Below are 16,875 nucleotides of genomic sequence, written 5' to 3' on the forward strand. Positions count from 1 at the left end.
CAAATTATGTTTCGATACTAATCGTAATCATGTTTAGTAAAAAAAAATTACAATATACGAAGCGTTTCTCACCGCTACTTTATTACTCGAGAGTCACCGTGCGAATGATGACAAAGCCGTAAACATAGCGCGCTACTGTTTACATTTTATATTGCCAAAGTCGAACACCGTGTTATCGATAATTCGTTGCCGAAATATTTTATATGTTATAAAATATATGCTAAAATATACGCGGAATATTTAATTATAGAAGTATTTTAATTTATTGATTAAAATTGATTATTTATTTAACAGTTCATCACGGAGCTAATTATTTCAATTTATTCGATTGTTTTACCGCGCTTTTCCGAAGTCAAATTCTATAATATTTAGTTTTGCATTTTAAAAGACTGAATTATTATGTGCTATTAAACAAAGCCGTAGACAATATTCAAAAATCAAAGTCGCGCGAACGTCGAGCGCAGTAATGGCCATGCGCAGAACGAATGCGCACCGGTTCGGCCGCCATGTTAGTTCGCGCCATTGTACACGTCACGTGAATCGGAGTCATACGCAGTTACGCAGATCGTCGTACGTCCGCATTTTTCGCGTCTTTTAACCGTAAATAAACGAATATCGCGAGTGAACGAGCGTTGAGTGTCCAAGGATGATCGCGCGACTTTCATAATATGTCGATGGAAGCGCGCGACAGCGGTTTTTGACAGTATTCAGTGATGGCGTCATCGCGAAGGTGGAGCGAAGTCGCGTCGCGTTATTCGCGCCCTTAATGATGATTATCGGATGCGAGCGAGTATCGGGAGTGCCGAATAAAGTATCGCGCGTTCGCGTTAGTGATATCGTGTGAGTTTGTGTGCATCAAGATTGGAATGGGACGTCCCGAGGCGAGTGAATGGAGCGGCCTGTGAAGCAGCCGGTGAACGGTGAGTTGATTTGATTTATCATATTTGCGTGACAATTCGTGCTCATTCGACGCTTATACAGCATCGCGATGTCCCGAATTACGTTCGGGCAAATCGATGCCGCATCATAATTCGATGCGACACGATCCAATTCAAATAAAGTCGATCGCGTGAAGATGGTTAGGCTAGAAGCGATTTGAAGTTTATTTTGTATACGCGCGCGCAGTGCTTGCACAGTCTCTTGTAGGGTTGCCAACTGTCAAACGATAATTTTTTCGATCTAACCTAACCTAACCTCTCAATGTCAGATATTCAGTCAGATGTTAAATGTAAACACGAGCATATGCTGCGTGAATTTTACCATGATTTTAAAAATAATATTTAATCATTAGTGTAATACATTTATTACGTAGTATATTAATCGTATTAAATCTTCGATGTACAGTTTTACACATTTTAATGAGGAGCATATAATATAATTGGTTAGGTTAGATTAAATTAATCAAAACAAGCTGTGATGATGCATTTAACGTAATAGTATTTTATTGTAATAGTAATTTGATTTTTATAAGTAATTTGATTGAAGCTACTGAAGTTAAATGACATTTGTGGACACATTTTTAAAGTAATCATGAGTATCTCATCTCAATTACATGAAACTAAACTACAAAATATTTATGTATTCTACATTAACGTTATTCATTACAAGTACTATATTATTTCGCTTATATCTCAATTGTATTCAACTACATTATTTCATCGATGAAGTTTTTCATATACCGCAGACAATACGATACTGTGCATGGAATTTTACACAGGTAACACATGACACAAAAATAATTTGCTCTTAAGTATTGCGCGCAATTCTCAAAAATAAATCAAATTAAATTATTTTCAGTGGGATCCAAAAATCACTATATTGCCAGGATTGTATCTTATTCCAACTGCGATATTATTACCTTTTAATATGTGCAATATTACATACATAAGATGTATAAATTTATTTGGAACGTACCTAAATCTTTATCTTATTTATAATATTTAAAAGAAAATTATGTGTGTGTAAATCTAATAAAAGCGAGCGATGGAATAATTGGTTGATACTTACACTGGCTTACAATGATCATTACGTATAAATTATATGTATATATATATTTTATATCGCAATGGGTCTTATTAGTAACTACTAAAAATAATCCTAGTTATAGTACTTGTATATAATAATTAAAAAAGAGATTACACGTCGCATTTCGCGTGCATTTATTATAAATGTAACGTTATAATAGGGTGATACAGGGACATTATTGTTCCCTTTGTCCATAGTGTTTGTGGCTTATATGGGAAAATTAATACTAAACGATTATTTGATACTAATTGTAAGATAAAAACAGATTTGTTTGTTTTGCCGCGCTTTTCCAAAGTCAAATTCTATAGTATATTTAATTTTACATTTTAAAAGATTGACTTAGCGAGCTAAATAAATAAATAAATAAATGAATATATAAATAAAGAGAAGAAAAAGAAGACATAAATAAATAATTGCGAAGACACATAAATAAATAAACGAAAGATACTAATAATATTTTTATATAACAAATTATTAATTAAATTATAGATTTATATATTATCAGAGAGAAGACATATACATATTACCCTCTGAGAACATTCGAGGACATTGGCTTTGTAGTTCATGTCCACGTTTTTAATGTTCACAGAGGAAGTATCGCTTTCAAAGATCATCTAAAAACGACTATATGACATCTCTCAGTTTTCTCTCTGGTAATATCAACCAATCAACGATTTCCTGACCACACACTCTATATATTTTATGTCTATGGTTAATTAAAGCAGTCACGTGGTTTGTTACATGTGAAGCCAAGTTAGGTTAGGAGAAATTCCTCTGTACATTACTGAATTAGTACAAACTGGAGGGAGTGTATAAACATCAACAATTATTACTATTTTTATATTAGGACGTTCATAAATATATAAAAAATATATTATAATGGTAAAAATTATTTTTTTTTCATAAAAACATACATTTTATTAAATATGTTAAAAGTTGTTTTTCACTTTAAATATATAAAGTGTTGAAATTATATTTCGATCTTAATATTTTGTATTTCGTTATTTTCTATAATGCAAAACTTACAGTGAAATTAATTATGTATTATAGCCGAAAAATAAGAAAACACGTAAAGTTGTGATGCAGAGATTTGCTCAGATGAAGAAAATGATTAGTCTGAGTGATTCACGAATGTAAGTTTGTTAAATACAATTTTCAGAAAGTTATTGTTTTATCCCTACGAAAAATAGACAGAAGAAATATTAGAAATAAATTCTTTTTGTAGAAAACCAGAAAAGCGATTGCCATCCAAGAAAACTCCAAAAGAAGATCAGACTAAGATAAAAGTTACAGAAACGTAAATATATATAACATTATATTCGATCTTAACAATATTTATATTAGTTTTGATAGAGATACATTTTCATATGTGTGGGACATTATGAAAGATACTATCATAAATTTTTTTTTATATTTTAAAACTATGAAACTATACATATATTTATGATTTTAGGCCACAACAATCCTCCGCATTATTTTTTCAATATAACACACAACTTGGACCGCCATACCATATTTTAGTCGATACAAATTTCATTAACTTTTCTATTAAAAACAAATTGGATATCGTGCAAAATATGATGGAATGCCTCTATGCAAAGTGTACACCATATATAACAGATTGTGTGATGGGTGAATTGGAGAAGCTTGGGCAGAAGTATAAATTAGCATTGAAAATTATCAAAGATCCACGTTTTGAAAGATTAAAATGTATGCATAAAGGAACTTATGCAGATGACTGTCTCGTGAACAGAGTGACACAAGTAAATAGATTGGAATCTTATTATAACACAGTTTTTTAATATGCATTTCGAGTTTACATTTGACAATAATGAAGTAAATTTATATAATGCTACAGATGAAAACATTGAATTATATATTATTTCAGCACAAGTGTTATATTGTTGCAACCAATGATAAAGACTTGAAAAAAAGAATACGAAAGATATCAGGTGTGCCAATAATGTATGTATCTCAACATAGATACACGATAGAACGGATGCCAGATGCTTATGGTGCACCTAAGAAGTAAACTTATAGTGAATTCAATTAAATACAAACTAATGCAAACAGTAAGATAATTAATTAAATTTTTATTATTGTTATTCAATAGAATTATCTTACTATTTGAATTATTTATATTATTGTACATTTATATGTAACTTTAATGTGCATCAATGCATACAAGTGTAGCTAATCGAATTCATTAGTTTATTAAGATAGGCAATTTCTATTTTTTTGTATGATAACTTTATCTTGTTTGCGTTAAAAACAAGTTGTATCTTTTATTAATAAAACTTAGGATATATATATAAAATATTCACCTTGAGAAAAGCATTGTTTCTTCTGCAAAATAATATTCAATTTATATTGTATATGTATAGATAGGTTTATATAAAGAAGCCCACGCGCAACAGTAGAAAGTACAATAGAAAGGGAGAGATATATCTATCTTGCTGCCTTCGCATTCTAATTTTTATCAAACCTGCATTTGTCTCTCCTCCTCTTCCCTACTCTCTCTTTTTGACACAGAGACAGAATATTTTTATTCGAATAACACATGAATACTGCCACAATTTTTTTTATTTCATTTCTTTTTGTGAAAAAGAATCGCATCAAACATTTTAATAAAAGCAGTGACATTCTCTTTTAATGATAAAAGGAAACTTCTATTTCTATTTTATACTTCGTAAATTATATTTTTTGTATAAATTTATTTGCTTATTTTCAGAATTTGATTTCAGAGATTCAAGTGCAGTGCTAATAATAAATAAAAACTTCCAGATTATAAATTTTATCAGAAATAATTTCTAATATGACGGTCATATTAGATTTTAAAATTTGGATTAAACATTTGAATTCAGCATTATTGAAAAGATAAAGTAGTTAAAATAAATTTATCAATTATTAAAAAATAATAAAACAAAATTTTTGCATTTTGTATAGAGAAAGAAAAGTACTGTGAAAGGAGACTTTATAGATCATTAAAGAAAAATGGTCGTGTACGTAAATGATCGCATATCTCTTCTCTATCGCTTCTAGTTTAAAAGTCATATTGAAATATTTTGCGTGTACATACACACATACATATACATTATGTACGCACGTGTATCTGTATGTAATATTTTTATATTAAATAATATTTTTTTTAAATAACACATATATACAAATATTTATAAATATATTTTATTTATTATATAATTAGGTATTTTGACAAACTCTGTATGACTTTATTAATGCAAAGATGCAGATATATAACAGCTTTTATTCATAAGTAATAATTATATTGCCATTTTTAGAGTTCGAGAAACTCAATGTACGCAGGGATTTATATAATTGATTTCGACGCACAAAATGTCACGGCTTTTCTACATCCGGATAAATGTTGGAATTCCTCTGCCTTCTTCCTCGGGTCGCGATCTTTCTAATATCAGGGAACAGTGTACGTTATCGTACGCGCATATTACCGTGACGAAATTACACAGGATATTAATCACGCGTCTGAGCGAATCAATGTCCTGCGTTGCATTTCTTAAAGAATAGATTTTAGAATCAATTTTAAAATTTTTTCTCGAATAATGAATAATATCCAAAATTATTTTTTACATCGAGATGGTATATAAAAAAATTCAATATTAATATAAAGTGTGTGTGTGTGTGTGTGTGTGTGTGTGTGTGTGTGTGTGTGTGTGTGTGTGTGTGTGTATATATATATATATATATATATATATAATTTTTTTAATATAATATATTTATACATTATAATTAAAAAGACTGTTGCCACATTTTTTCATAATTTCGTTCTTTGTTCATAATTTATGATTCTTAATTTACATAACTTATGTTCTTCATTTTATAAATTGTTGGACATAAGAAAATTATTATTTGCTGTGTGTGCACAATGTCGATAAATAATGTCGACGAGATGCATGTATAAGGATTCGATGTAATTCGAGAGCGATGCAGATGCACTTTTACCTTGAGGTTTCATAAACCTAAAGATAGTATTACTTGACGCATTGTCATCTATTATCAGTGGATTCTTTTCCAATTTTCATCGCTACTTTAGACCGAGAGAAGACTTGTCCATTTCTTCTGATCGTTCCGTTATCCGGAAGGAATCGCGTTTTTCGAACGGCCATTCACTCTCATCCTTGAAAGATAACTTGTACTTTTATCTACGTCCAATATAACCAATATATTGGGTCCAAAGATTTTTCTTGAAAAGAAGATAAGAAGATTCATTCTCTATTGTACGTAAAACGGTGAACCAAATCAGAGCGTCGATCGATATGTATATCTCTATAATAAATAAGATAAAAAAAGTCTATTTTTTAATTTTAAATAATTTATCAAAATTGAGTTTCCTGGCCAGCATGCGCAATTGTTTGGAATGCTATTGCCATTTTTGTGTTGCTGTTTCTTATTTTCTGTTTTTCTAGTATCTTAAATATTTTTTATTTTAATTTTGTTATTAAAAATAGCTATCTTTTGATGAAAAAAATATTTTTCTCTATTCAAAGAAAAATTTTAAAAGATATTTTATTTTTCGCTAAACTCTTTATATAAAATCCTGTAGATTTGCATTCGCCCAGTGATTTTATTGTTAGCCATATAAACATTTCAAGGAGGAGCACTATTATTACTGCATTCAAGGAAACATATGTACAGACATTTCAAGTACGATATTTTATGATATATCAAATATATCGATAATAGTTTTCGTGTATCTGCTGGTTTCGAAATTCAAAGCTTTCAATTTCGAAGCTGTTAAACACAAGAAGAGAAATAAGAAGGAAAGATAGGAACGAAGGATCGAGATAGCGAATTAATTCGAGAGAAAGAGAGCCTAGAAGATTGAGCGGAACATTCGCGCGCGCACATGATCGTAGTAACGGATTAGTTATAAAAGTGACCATAAGCCCGCGGACACATATCCATAGGGCCGTGAGTCCGGATCTCGCGACTCATCCCTCCCTCCTTCTACGCTGCACCCCCTAAGTCGGGGTGTCCCCCTGCCCACCCTTCCAGGTATTTTCTCTCCTCCCCCACGCATTATTCATCTCTCGTTCTCTGATCTTGTCATCCTTCTTTTCGTTAGTTCTTGTATCACTCTTACTCTTTCTTTCGTTCTTTTACTTCCCCCTACTTTTCTCTCTTACTCTTACTCTCTTATTCTCCTTCTCTCTCTCTCTCTCTCTCTCTCTCTCTCTTTCTCCCTCTTGTCCATTCTATATCCTTCTTCTTCTTGCTATATCTTTCTCGTTCCCGTTAACCTGAAGCAACGTTCTCGTCGCATGGGGTTCCAGCACGCAGCGGCCATCTTGCATACCTGAGCCTCCGCATTGCTCGTTCCTCGAGGGCAAAAGGGAGAATATCTTAGCGAGACGACGACGGGATGCGCGAGTCGAAGGTGGAAGGATCGCGCGTGGAAGATGGTGAAGAGGGAAGGCTAAAGAAGTAGATGAGAGGGTGGAAGAGGAGAAGAGGGCTGCGGTCGAAACAGCGGGCCTCAAAGGAGAGCAAGTGGGAGAGAGAGAAAGGCCCACGTGCGACGAACGAAGAGGCCCCCGTACACCGACAGGTAATGGTATGGCAAAAGGGTAGGGGAACGGGAAAGCGTAAGAAGGGGAGATGAGAAAGGGAACTGAGGTAAGAGCGAAGAAAATGAGCGTTTGGCGAAAGGAAGAGCGACGAAGATAGGAGATCGAACGTTTCTTGACATAGAAGAGAGGGAGCGAGAGAAAAAGGGAGAAGGAGCAATGTTGGTAGAAAGAGCGAGCGCGATTATTGCGGAGCGAGGGAACGCGCGTGGTAGAGCCACGATGTTTCTCAGAGCGGACAGAGAAGGTGATATCGATAGGGGCCTCGTGCGAAGTGGCCGGGGTAAAGACACAGACAGAAAAAGAGAGAGAGGGAGAGAGAAGAAAGATGTGGAAAGAGAGAGAGAGAGAGAGCGCGAGAGGAGGACAGAGAAAGGATCCGATCGGAGAGGGACGGCGTCAGCCAGCCTGAAGAATGCCTCTCCTGGCAGTGGTTCTGGGACCGGCTCGATTCAGTCGAGTCAGGTCAGTCCTCGAGGAGACAATATTCTTCTCCGCGGTGTACGTTCCGCGTTTTTTTTTTTTCGGGGCCTTACGTTGCGCTCATCGCGGCCCCTTCGCGCGCGTTTATTCCTTTCTATTCCTATTCTCTTCTCCCGCTGTCAAACGTTTCTCGCTCACGAGATTTATTTTCATCCCCCGATAACGCCTACCCCGAAGGGCACGCGCGCGCGCGCACAAACCCGTTGTGTCGAGCTCGTGAGATCGCTACACCATCAGCGAATACGAATGAGCGTTGTATCGCGATCGCGTGAACTTCCTCACGATTTTTGCAAAAGATAGCGCGAATCGTGCGGGTCCAGCGGCAAGTCGCATATTCGAGAGTGAATTGTAAACTCGAGGCTCGGTCACTAAACTCGTTCGGTCATATCGATACTTCGCGAGAAAATATAATACATATAAAAATATATATAAATATATTAATCGCGAATCGTGCTTTTGTGTTTCAAATATCGGATCCTCGTCTCTGTGCAGTGTTTACGTACGAGTCTACCAAAAATCTAAGCACGGGCCAGTGATAAAACTGTGAATTTTGAAGATTCTGAGTGTTTTGAGAGAGCGATCTCAAGATCGCTATAAAAAAATAATTGTTCGTTATCATCAAAGATCATTTTTGTCAGGAAAAATTGATATATTCATATATATATCAAAAGAATGCGAAGAAAACACGTAACGTAGGTATAAATTCTCGATATACAAGAACTTGAAGAAGAGAATAAAGCTTTAAATAGGAGAAATCTGTTCCTTGGATGAAGAAAGAAGAACGTTCTTTCGATTTATCGATCACGGGTCGCTAATCAAAAAAGTGTCTCAAACATCTCGTTTTCGCGATCGCGAGTCGTTCGCGAGCATCCGTAGACGCGCATTTCGCGAGGCGCGGCTCTCGGCAGGTCACTGCCCCCTCTGCCGGGTGAAGTCTTCTCTCGTATACACTTGACTTTCAGCGGCGAAGAAAAGATAGAAGAAGAGAGAAGAGAAGGAAGAAACGAGATAAGGAAAGACACAGAAAACGAGAGAGAAATAGGTACAAAGAAGAGGAGAACGAAAGACGGAAAAGAAAGCACCCACCATCTTTTGGTATGCAAGCTTAAATCGGAACCTCTCGAAGGTGGGGAAAAAATGCGACGCAACGCCGGACAGAGGACGGCAATTCGCATCATCGCGCGCGATTAATCTCCATTCTTGGAGGATGTCGCGCTACGTGCAATGATGTGCCGATACGTAGACGTGGAGGATGACGACGAGATTATCGCCGGCCACGATCATGAGGAGGAAGAACGACAGATAGTGCGTAATCGGAGCGCGCGATTTTATGCCGACGACGAGTCACCGTGAGCCGGAATTTGGCTAAGGCAGGTGGGCGTGTCGCGGTGAGATAGAAGAGATGATCATAAGGGGATTGATGCTCCTGGCCCTTCTTCTGGGATTCCTATCCTACCAATATGGCGGCCAGGTCGTCGGCCAGGACGCGACGGCGGCAACGGCGACGGCGATGGTGGCGGCGGCGGCGTCCGACAACTACTTTACCTTGCATAACCTACCTCAAAGGGTCACGCGGTTAGTGCCACGAAGGTCACCGATGTTGCCGCAGGACAGCGCCGCAACGATGGGCCTGGCGATGCAGAGCAGAGCGGTCGACACGCGGGTCCAGCTCGAGGTCAGGGAAGGCGAGCCCAAAGGTACCCTGGTCGGCACGATACCGGTCAAGCCTGATTTTACCTATAGGTTCAATGAGCCGCCTCAAGAGTTTGTACTTGATCCGGAAACAGGCCAGATACGGACAGCCAAAGTCCTCGACCGCGAAGCTCTGAACAGCAATCGGTTTGATTTTGTCGTATTATCGAGTCAACCAACTTATCCGATCGAAGTGCGGATCTTGGTGCTTGATATTAACGACAACGATCCGGAATTTCCGGAACCTAGCATTGCCGTGAGCTTTTCAGAATCGGCTGTAGCTGGTACTAAGCTGTTGCTGGATGCCGCGACAGATCGGGATACGCCGGAGAACGGTGTGCTAGATGACTATTTTATCGTGGACGGTAATACAGATGGCAAATTTCGTCTGGAAGTCACGGGCAATCCTACTGGTGAGACATCGTACTTATACCTTGAAACTACAGGCAAGTTGGATCGCGAGCAGGTAGAATTCTATTCGCTTAACATTTGCGTACGCGATCGCGGTCGACCTCCACGTTTAGGTTATTTGCTAGTGAATGTGACAGTGTTGGACGTGAATGACAATCCGCCCGTATTCCAACAAAGCGATTATGTGGTAGCGTTAAATGAAAGCGCTTCAGTCGGCACGAAGGTCCTGACGGTGCATGCTACTGACAAAGATTCGGAAGATAATTCGAAATTGACGTATTATCTACCAGACGACGAACGCAAGTTTACAATCGATCCAGAAATTGGAACAATCACGACGGCCGAGCTGTTGAGCTGTGATCCTCCAAAGGACTGCAAAGGTAATTGTCCCAAGACCTGCGTCATTACGGTCTTCGCTCGTGATAATGGTTCGCCCAGGCAAGATGGTCGTACTTACGTTACGGTGAATCTATTGGATACGAATGATCATGATCCTGTGATTAACTTCAACTACTTTCCCGGGACCGCATCTTTTGCCACCGTCGACGAAAACGCCAACGAGGATACGATTGTTGCCGCGATGACAATAACCGACGATGATGAAGGCTTGAACGGCGAAACCAGCGTAGAGATACGCGCTGGTAACGAGTTAGGCCATTTTCGATTGGAGGACAGGAATACTGTCACGCGGGTCACTCTCGTGAAAATTAACGGTCGATTAGACCGTGAGGAGGTACCCACGTATAATCTCACGATAGTCGCTTCTGACAAGGGAATTCCGCCCAGATCGGTTACGGTCTATCTTGGGATTCATGTGAACGATGTCAACGATCATGAACCGGTATTTCAACAGAGTGAATATTCGGCAGTACTATCAGAACTCGCACCGAATGGTAGTTTTGTCGCAAGCATCTCAGCAACGGACGCGGATTCCGGATTAAACGCGCAGGTTTATTATAATTTAGAATCGGGTAACAATCTAGGCTGGTTTGCTATCGACAAAAATACCGGCCTGGTTACCACTGTTGCCACACTGGACCGTGAAGTTCAAGGTAGTATCGAGTTACTCGTGTTTGCACAGGACGGTGGTCCAAACACTAAGTATGCGAACACGCATCTCAAGGTGACAATTCTTGATGAGAATGACGAAGCGCCACACTTTTCCAAAAACGTCGTTCAAATTACGTTATCGGAAAACACGCCACCCAACAGTCTAATAGCTACCCTGGCAGCTCTCGATAACGATCAAGGTACCAACGGTAGTGTCGTGTATAGCTTTCATTCTTGTGTCTCGCGCGATTATCCCAAGACTTTCGCGTTGGACGCCCTGACCGGTCAGTTGACAACCAAGATTGCCTTAGATCGAGAGACAGTAGCAGAGTATAGAATTCTGATTATAGCGAAAGATCAGGGTACGCCAGTGCAATCGTCAACCGCTACTGTGATACTAATGTTGGAAGATGTTAACGATAACTCACCAGTCTTCTATCCTTGGAAATATCTAATGCCTATCTCTGAAGATGCTCCAGCAGGCACGATAATAGGTAAAGTGACAGCGACTGATGCCGATGCCCGGGAAAACGCTCAAATAAAATATATCCTGGAATCTGGCGGCGAAGGTCTCTTCGTAATCGATGAAAGAACCGGCGAAATTGCTCTTCAGGGTTCTTTGCGAGCCGCGCATAAGACTCTCTACGAGCTGACCGTCTCGGCCAAAGATACTGGCGACCGGTTTGCAGACAGGAACGCGATAGTGGAAATAATTCGCGATGAGGATCTAGAACACCTCGAGTTCGAAACTTACAACGGCTACGAATTCCGCATAACCGAGGACCATGGCGATTGCGACTCCATATCCGGATTCGGTCGAGAAGTCGGCTCGGTACAAGTTACGCAATATAGTAATACAGGCAAGGTGAATTATGATATTATTTTCGGCGATTCTAAGGGTAATTTCAAAATTGACAAGAGTACCGGCATTATCAGCACCGCTGGCTGCCTGGATCGCGAGCGAGTGGCTTATTACAGTTTACAATTGTCGGCGCGCGCCGATCTCGCGTATGGTCAAACAACCGTTAACATTACCGTGCAAGATGTTAACGACAATCCTCCCAGATTTCCTAGGAGCGAGCGGGGCGACGAAATTTTTCTGCGAGAGAACGCGGCAGTAGGACAAGAAATATGTTTAGCCCGTGCCAGAGATCGTGATGCTGGCGCCAATGCCAGAATTATCTATTCGCTTACTCATAATCCAGGTGAGCAATTTAGAATTGCCGAAAATTCGGGCATCATCTACCTAAATAAGCCAATCCAAGCGACACCCGGTACGATCCTCTATTTAGAAGTGACGGCGACTGACTCTGGTGAACCATCGCTATCCTCTCAGCATCAAATCAAAGTAACAATTGAAGATGTAAACGATCACACGCCAGTTTTCCGGCTGACCAGCTACGAGATCTCGCTGTCAGAGTCCACACCGGTCAACAAACGTTTTTTCTCGCTGATAGCTCACGATGCGGATCTTGGCGTCAACGGTAAAATACGATACAGCGTGACCGACGGTAACATCGAGAGTAGCTTTGGCATCTTCCCGGACGGCCAGCTTTACGTGAAGAATATGCTCGATCGCGAGGAACGAGATTATTACGCACTCGAAGTTACCGCGTTCGATCAAGGTAATCCTTCGCGAAGTTCCATGGTCCCGGTAGTGGTACATATAATCGACGAGAACGATAACGCGCCTGAATTCACCAACAGTAGTTTTAGCTTCCATCTGCGTGAAAATGAACCACCCGATACTTTCGTCGGCAAGTTGTCGGCCACTGATCGTGACGTCGGTCGTAACGCTGATCTAATATTCTCGTTACCAGCTAGTCAGCAAGATTTTGTGATCGATCCGAGGAACGGTTTCGTCAAGTCTCTACGCGTCTTCGATCGCGAACTCCTAGTGACCAACACCGGCGACAGCTATGTTACCTTAGAAGCCACTGTCACCGATAATGGTGTCAATCGTCTTCGTGATCGCGTCAAGGTCACCATCTATATCACCGACGTAAACGACAATGTGCCGCAATTCCAGCGTTTGCCTTATCGAGTGCAAGTGAGCGAAGGCGCCGTGATTGGCACGCAGCTGTTGAGAGTATATACAACCGATGCCGATAAGGGCTTGAATGGTGACGTGTTTTATTCATTGGAGGATGGCAATCAGCACGGTCATTTTATAATAGACGAGGCCACTGGGCAGATTTCGCTTGTGAAAGAGCTCGACCGCGAGACATCTGACACCTATGTATTGACGGTCGTGGCGCACGATGCCGGTCTCGAGACACGTTTGTCATCTAGTGCGACCGTTTATATCGAGGTACTCGACGAAAACGACAACGTGCCGCGTTTTATCGACAACAAATCGCGAATTTCCGTGCTGGAGACCATGTCGATCAACACCGAATTGCTGCGGTTCAAGGCTACTGACAATGATCTCGGACCTAACAGCGAGCTGACGTTTGCAATATCGGCCGGAAACAGGAGGGATACCTTCCATATCGATCCACTGACTGGTATCCTGTACTTGCGGAAATCACTGGATTATGAAGAACTGAATTATTATACGTTGAACGTCACCTGTAGTGACGGTGGTCACCCGAGGCTTAGCTCTATTACCAGCCTGATCGTCGAAGTGATCGATGCCAATGACAATCCGCCGGTGTTCCCGAATACGGCAATAGTGCGTCAAATACGCGAGGGTATCCCCGTGAGAACACCAATCGTCACCATCACCGCCGAGGACCCGGATTCGGGGGACAACGGAATAGTCAGTTATTCGATCCTCAACCAGGATCCGGAAGATCAGGTACGGCATTTCGGTATCAATTCGTCGAACGGCATAATTCATACGCTGCTGCCGATTGATCGCGAGGAAGTGGACACCTTCAAACTGATAGTGGTTGCGACCGATAGAGCGCAGCCACCAAGCGCGCGCCTATCCGCCGAGAAGCTAGTGATTGTGATCGTTGAAGACGTCAATGACAACGCGCCGTTATTCGTCAGCATGTCTGCAGTGGTGCTACCGCCGCTGCGCGCCGGCAATCTCGACTATTATCAGTCATCTAAGGAGATCGTGGTCATGCAGCTGGTCGCCCGCGATCTTGACTCCAACACGAACGGCCTGGTGACGTACGAATTGCTCCGTTCGAACGTCAACTATTTGGACATGTTTCGTATCCACCGTAGCACCGGTCAACTTACCATGAGATTTCCACGATCATTCCCAAAGGGTCTCTCCGAGCGGGTATCCAAATATCAGGTCGGTGTTCGAGCGACGGACGAAGCGGTCCAGACGGAACGTCGTTCGTCGGAAACTTATGTGACCTTGATCGTGCCGGGCGAGGACGGCGATCAACCGATCTGGGAACATCGGGGTCAGATCGAGGGCAGCGTTTATGAGAACGAACCGGTCGGTACCAGCATCCTGTGTGTGAGCGCGCGTAGTCGACGTTCGAACATCGAGCTCGAGTATTACGTGACGAACGTGACCGCCGGCGGCGGGCTCGACGACGGGCTCCAGGTCGATCGGCTCTTCGACATCGACACGAAGACAGGCGTGCTATCCACAGCGACCAAGCTCGATCGCGAAACCGGCGTCCAGTGGTACGAGGTTGAACTGTACGCCATCGGCATAGGCGGCACCAGGCCCAGTACGACGTCCACCAAAGTGAGTTTACGTTTGGTTTTTTGATTGATCGTCTCGGTGATATTAATGATGCTTCCTTCGTCGGCTCCTGAAAGATAGTCGGTGCTTTTTGTGCGGTCTGCCACTCCTTCCCCTCTCCTCCCTCGTCCCATAATGTAATTTCTCGATTGCCGGATAAGACCCCTTCTCGCGAAACGAGCGAATGAGTCCAGATTGTCATGGCGCAAGATTCGCCGAGGATATTTTAATTGCTAAAATCATATGATAAATATGACAGGCGCCAAAGGATGATTGAGACAGTCTTTTTATTTAATAGATATAATTTCTATACATTTATTCCTATGCAAGCTAAATGACTAATTAAAGTTTTTAAAAGTTGAATATATTGACTTGAAATGAACTTACTCTAAATAGAAATGTTACATAATTAATAAAGATATAAAAAGTAAAATATATTAATTGTCGAAAAAATTGTTGTATAAAGAAGTATTGCTTTAATGTACATTTTATTGCTTAAATATGTTTTTTTAATAGAATTAATGATATAAGAAGATTTAATAGCAAATTTGTCTAATAAAATATACATTTAAAAACAATACTTGTTTATAACAACTAATGAAATAATATAACAACTATATTTCAACAAGTATCTAGAAAAATACTTCTCTCTTTGTGAGAAAAATAAATGACTAAATAATCTTTTTAATCATGATGGTATAATAATTGTAACGATATAATAAATGATTGAACATCTTTAATCTTTAATTCATAAAATTTCGATAATTATTTGTCGGAGAAAAAATCATAAAAAGACTTTTTTTGGATTGATTTGGTCGCAGGAATATCTTATTAAAAGATTCCCTCAAATTTGATTACATTCTATAATATAGAATCTATATGTATATAGCAATTAATGTGTTCATAATATGTATATTTGTTGACATGTCGAAGAAAAGAGAAACAAGTAACAAGTCATAAAAAAACATACTTTGTTAATTGTGAGCAAGATAATCTTGTACTAAATTTTAATTTAATAATAATGAACAATACTCTCATTTAAATTCCTCCAATATATTTATATTATTTAATACATATATGATGTATATATGAAATGATGTTTTATTAGTAATAAGTTTAAAGGATCTTAGAAAAATTCGATATTATGAGGCATGATAAGAAATCAGAGTCGTTCTTGTTTCTTGTTTCTTGTTTGTTTGACTTTAAATGTAAAATTGTCAATCAAGATACAAGACCGCGATTTTAAAATAATTAATAATTGAACTTTATGCATTTTTCTTTATTTGAAAGAGAAAGAGAGAAAGGGGGAAGAAAAAAAAAGAGAAAAAGGGGAGAGGAGGGAAAAAGAGAGAGAGAGAGAGAAAGATTCTCAGGAGACGAGAAGCGATAGATGGAAGGACAACACACGTTTACGAGGAGAAGAACGAGCGTCTTTCGTAGAGTAGAGAGAGAGAAAGGAGGATGCGGAGGAGGATAAGAAGGAGAGAGATCGTGAATACGAACGGTTTACAGCCGGTTCAGTGCTGCATAAATAGGGTTTAGGATCAGGGACGTTTTCTCAAATTACAGGGCGCGTTTCAAATTTATACGAAAGTATCGCGCGGTGCCGCCACCGCTGCATCTCGCCTCGTTTTATTAGAACGAAGCTATTCTAATTAATTCGCGCTTTATTCTACTCTTATATAGGATGTCTTGCAATTCGCGATCTTATCTTTCGGGGATAGAAATGTCATTTGAATTACAATCGACTTTTTCTTCTTTTAATTTGTAGAAAAACCTTATGGCTATTTTTCGACAGCGTTCGTATATGATTTAATTTTAAAAAATCATTTTTCTATTGTTCACAAAGCTTCGTTAGCTTTGAAGCTGCACAATCCAAGAATTAAGTATAATGAATATAAGTTATATAATGAATATAAGTTATTTTATTCCATATATATCTTGTTCGAAATT

General features: G+C 39.5%; 2 protein-coding genes across 3 annotated transcripts in view; both read left to right on the forward strand.

Moving 5' to 3' along the window:
- The first annotated feature begins 558 nt into the window (after positions 1 to 558).
- On the forward strand, positions 559 to 4,458 carry Bka (FCF1 rRNA-processing protein Bka). 2 transcript variants are annotated; one of them, XM_083083429.1, is made up of 5 exons: positions 559 to 920; positions 3,076 to 3,158; positions 3,251 to 3,322; positions 3,479 to 3,788; positions 3,914 to 4,458. In XM_083083429.1, the coding sequence occupies exons 2-5, from the start codon at positions 3,106 to 3,108 to the stop codon at positions 4,055 to 4,057; spliced, it is 579 nt and encodes a 192-aa protein (XP_082939555.1). In that variant the 5' UTR covers positions 559 to 920; positions 3,076 to 3,105; the 3' UTR covers positions 4,058 to 4,458. The 2 variants fall into 2 exon arrangements, with proteins under 2 accessions (XP_082939555.1, XP_082939554.1); XM_083083428.1 differs by lacking the exon at positions 559 to 920 and adding an exon at positions 2,738 to 2,907 and having other exon boundaries at positions 3,914 to 4,456.
- Positions 4,459 to 7,621: 3,163 nt separating this feature from the next.
- Positions 7,622 to 16,875, forward strand: part of Ft (cadherin-related tumor suppressor fat) — an 87,081-nt gene continuing 77,827 nt past the window's right edge. The window contains exon 1 of the mRNA XM_083083427.1: positions 7,622 to 14,925. Within this exon, the coding sequence (XP_082939553.1) occupies positions 9,514 to 14,925 (5,412 nt within the window). The 5' untranslated portion in view covers positions 7,622 to 9,513. The remainder of the gene's footprint in view (positions 14,926 to 16,875) is intronic.

This window comes from Camponotus vicinus, unplaced genomic scaffold (assembly GCF_025532165.1).
Source record: "Camponotus vicinus isolate PSW18456_S1 unplaced genomic scaffold, iyCamVici1.0 SCAF_11, whole genome shotgun sequence".
NCBI lineage: Eukaryota > Metazoa > Arthropoda > Insecta > Hymenoptera > Formicidae > Camponotus > Camponotus vicinus.

Coding starts and splice junctions, on each gene's coding strand:
- Bka (XM_083083428.1), top strand. Junction 3,159..3,250: donor AGTCTGAGTGATTCACGAAT/GTAAGTTTGTTA, acceptor TTCTTTTTGTAG/AAAACCAGAAAAGCGATTGC. Junction 3,789..3,913: donor TCGTGAACAGAGTGACACAA/GTAAATAGATTG, acceptor ATATTATTTCAG/CACAAGTGTTATATTGTTGC.